This window comes from Neurospora tetrasperma, assembly GCF_000213175.1.
Source record: "Neurospora tetrasperma FGSC 2508 unplaced genomic scaffold NEUTE1scaffold_28, whole genome shotgun sequence".
Taxonomy (NCBI): Eukaryota; Fungi; Ascomycota; class Sordariomycetes; order Sordariales; family Sordariaceae; genus Neurospora; species Neurospora tetrasperma.
Genome location: NW_009799126.1, coordinates 1 through 3,317, shown reverse-complemented (window position 1 = coordinate 3,317; position 3,317 = coordinate 1). Strand labels below are relative to the sequence as shown.

At 50.8% G+C, this 3,317-nt stretch overlaps 1 protein-coding gene across 1 annotated transcript; it reads right to left on the bottom strand.

The window, feature by feature from the left end:
* Nucleotides 1-2,720: 2,720 nt before the first annotated feature.
* Nucleotides 2,721-3,279, bottom strand: NEUTE1DRAFT_149128 (uncharacterized protein; the record flags this gene model as incomplete). Its single annotated transcript, XM_009856565.1, has 2 exons — nt 2,721-2,739; nt 2,810-3,279. The coding sequence occupies 2 exons, from the start codon at nt 3,277-3,279 to the stop codon at nt 2,721-2,723; spliced, it is 489 nt and encodes a 162-aa protein (XP_009854867.1).
* Between the last annotated feature and the right edge of the window lie 38 nt (nt 3,280-3,317).

Sequence of the window (3,317 nt, the reverse complement as noted above, 5' to 3'; positions counted from 1 at the left end):
CTACGAATTTGCCGTGTCGTGTCAAAATCTTGTCGTGTGCGACGAGTTGGTACCCGCCCTCCCCCCGACGAGCCATGTCTCGATAGATCTCCAGCTCGACATTGGTTTTGTTTTCTAGGATGAGCCGGTCCAGCAGAATGTACCCTTCCAATTGCTCCTCCTTCGGGACGACGTTTGGGTCGACCTCCATAATCACGGTGTCAACAGCTATGATGGACGGGGACACCTCGATACCTGAGATGGTCGGGTTGTCGTCGGCATGTGTCATCGTCCCGTTCCCGAGGGTCTTAAAGATACGGATGGTCCGGTGGGCGTCCTGCTTCGCTTTCTGGGTTTTTAAGTCCTCCGATTTTCGAGATAGAGCGTCGGCAGCCCCATTATCTTTGCCCGGCCGATAGGAGATCACAAAGTGATACTGGGCGAGGAACTCGGCCCATCCTGCTTGGCGGAGGTTGAGCAATCGTTTCGTACTAAAGTATTTTAGAGCCTCGTGGTCCGTGATGACCAGGAAAGGCCTCTGGAGTCCGACGAGTTCCGACCTCCAGCATTGCAAGGCTCGAATGATTGCCATGAGTTCCTTGTCGTGGATGGAATAATTATGCTCGGCGCCGTGCATGGTTTCCGAGAAGAAAGCGACCGGCTTCCAGTCGTCATCAACCTCCTGGGAGAGAACACCGGCGACCACTCCATCAGAGGCGTCCGTCTCAACTCTCGTGGGGCGATCGTACTTGAAATGCGCTAGGATAGGCGCGCTCAACAACCTCGCCTTCAATTCCTCAAACGCTGCTTGACAGTCCTTATTCCAGCTATACTCCTCGCCTTTTTTCGTAAGCGCGATTAATGGCTTCGCGATTCGACTATAATCCTTCACGAACTTCCTATAGAAGTTACAGAACCCTAGGAAGGACTGCACTCCCCTGACGTTCGTAGGAACTTGCCAGTCCTTTACGACAGCGATTTTCTGTGGATCCACGGCGACTCCGTCTTTGCCGACAATAAAGCCGAGGAACTTGGTTTTCTCGACATGAAACTCGCATTTGTCCAGATCGGCCTGTAGACCGGCCGCCTCCAGGCGAACTAATACCTTTTTCACGTGTATTTTGTGCTCTTCCAGGCTGTTCGAAAAGATTAGGATGTCATCGATATAAGCACTGCAGAAATTATCGAGGTATCCCATGAGGGTATCGTTGATGTAACGCTGGAAAGTCGAAGGTCCATTGGTGAGGCCGAACGGCAACACCTTGTACTTATAAGCGCCATATCGAGTTCTAAAAGTCGTCAATTCCTCATCATCCGGGTACATCCTAATTCGATGAAATGCCTGGCGAATGTCGATCTTCGTGAAGATCTTTGCCTGACTAATGCGGGCGATTGTTTCTTCGATGAGGGGCAGGGGGTAACGATCCTTCCTGGTAACTGCGTTCAGTTTCCGATAATCCACGCAGAAACGAAGTCCTCCATTGGCTTTAGGCGCAAAGAGGATGGGTGCCGCCCATGGGGCTGAGCTGCTTTCGATAAAGCCTTTGGCGAGAGCCTCATTGATGTATTTCCTGCAGGCTTCCAACTCGTCGATTGTCATCTTATAGAGTGGACTATAGCCGAGCTCTTCTGGGCGTGCCCCATTCTCCAACTCAATTTTATGGTCACTTGGTCGATGCTCGGGTAGGGTGTCGGACTGTTTTTTGCTGAAGACATTGAGGTATTGATGGGCGTACTCGGGTACTTCTTTCCTTGCCCTCTCCCTCAGCTCTTCCTCGTCCTCTGCTAGCTGCTGATCTTTACGTCGTTGGTCGTCGATATACCGATCTAGTTCGTATAGACTAGTGACGCCCATATGTTCTTTCTCAGCAAATCGAAGGAATGCTTCGGCTCCCACAACGGCCAGATCGTCGTAGTGTCTATACCAGCCGATGCCGTCTCGTTTCAGCCTATATCTCCCTCGGGTGTCCTCTCCCTGATGGGGATCAGTTTTGCGTTCGCCTTCCAACATTGCCATGTATTCCCGGCGACTGGGCAACTTTTCGTCCTCCTCTGCTGGCGGAACCTTTTGGCCGTGGAGCGCTCGTTCCATTTTAACGAACTCCTCGGATTCTCCCTTGCCGGTTGAAGGAACTTCAGGTTCTTTGAATAAGTCGATTGGGCGTGTGGATGTGGAAGGAGCTTCCTCTTTGGGTGGGAGTACTGGGGTGGCTTCCAGTTCCTGAATGCGGCGCGTGATTTTTTCCAATATTTTTTCTGCCTTTTCGGCTATTTCCTCTTCCTCCTTGGTTTCGGGGAAAATTAGGTAACGATTAACAGCGTCTACCAGGACTCTGTGTCTCTGCATCCAGTGCTTCCCAAGGATAAGGTCGTGTCCTGAATCAATAACGATCATAACTTCGTCGGGGAGGATCCGATACTGGACCCCAAGGGTACCGCGCAGACATCGATCGATCGTTTCACTATGCTGGCCATTATACCCTCCGACGGCATGTGGCTTGAACCCTTGTAATTATTCTATGCCGATTTCGCTAATCAATCGATTGGCGAAATTCTCGCTTATAAAGATGTTTCCGTTCGCTCCCGAGTCAATAAGTGCATCACTGGTAGATAATGATTTGCCATTACTTGTTATAGTACAAGAGGTGAGCAATGCCTCTCCTCCCAAATAACTACTCAAGAAATCTCTTTCCACCTTTGTCACTCCTGTCGCGGACTTGGTTGGACAGTCGTGTATTAACTCAATCCCTGGAAGGGAGTCTACGATTCCCAGGGTAGTTAGTTTTTTGCCTCATCCGCTTCGGCCCTGCGAGCGAACTGCTCGACTAACTTATTAATGCGGTTCGAATTGTTACGCTTGTTAGGGCAATCCCGGAAACGATGACCAGTCTGCTTGCAGACGAAACACTTGTTTTCCTCCAGCAGCTTGCGCGCCTCCTCCTTCGACATGTTAGGGGGGCGTTGAGATCCCGAGCCCTTGGCTGCGGATGAAGACGAAGATGACGAACCCCTAGCCTTGCTAGAAGTATTCTTATTATCCTTGCCTTTATCTTTGTCCTTACCCTTGTTATCCTTGTGCTTGGACTTCCACAGGCGCTGACTGTTCTCCACACACTTCTTGGCCATACGCACAAAAGCCGTAAAGTCGACAGTATCCTCACCGTATCCGAAGAGGAGGGCGTTCTGGATGTCGGTCGGGAGCTTCCAGTTGAACTCCTGCTTCCAGGTTTCTGCTGGGCGGTTACACTCGCCGGCTAGTCGTACGAAGGCGTTCCTAAATTCTTGGAAGTCCTCGTTCATCTTTAAACTCAACTCATTGAACCTCGAGGATAGCCTTC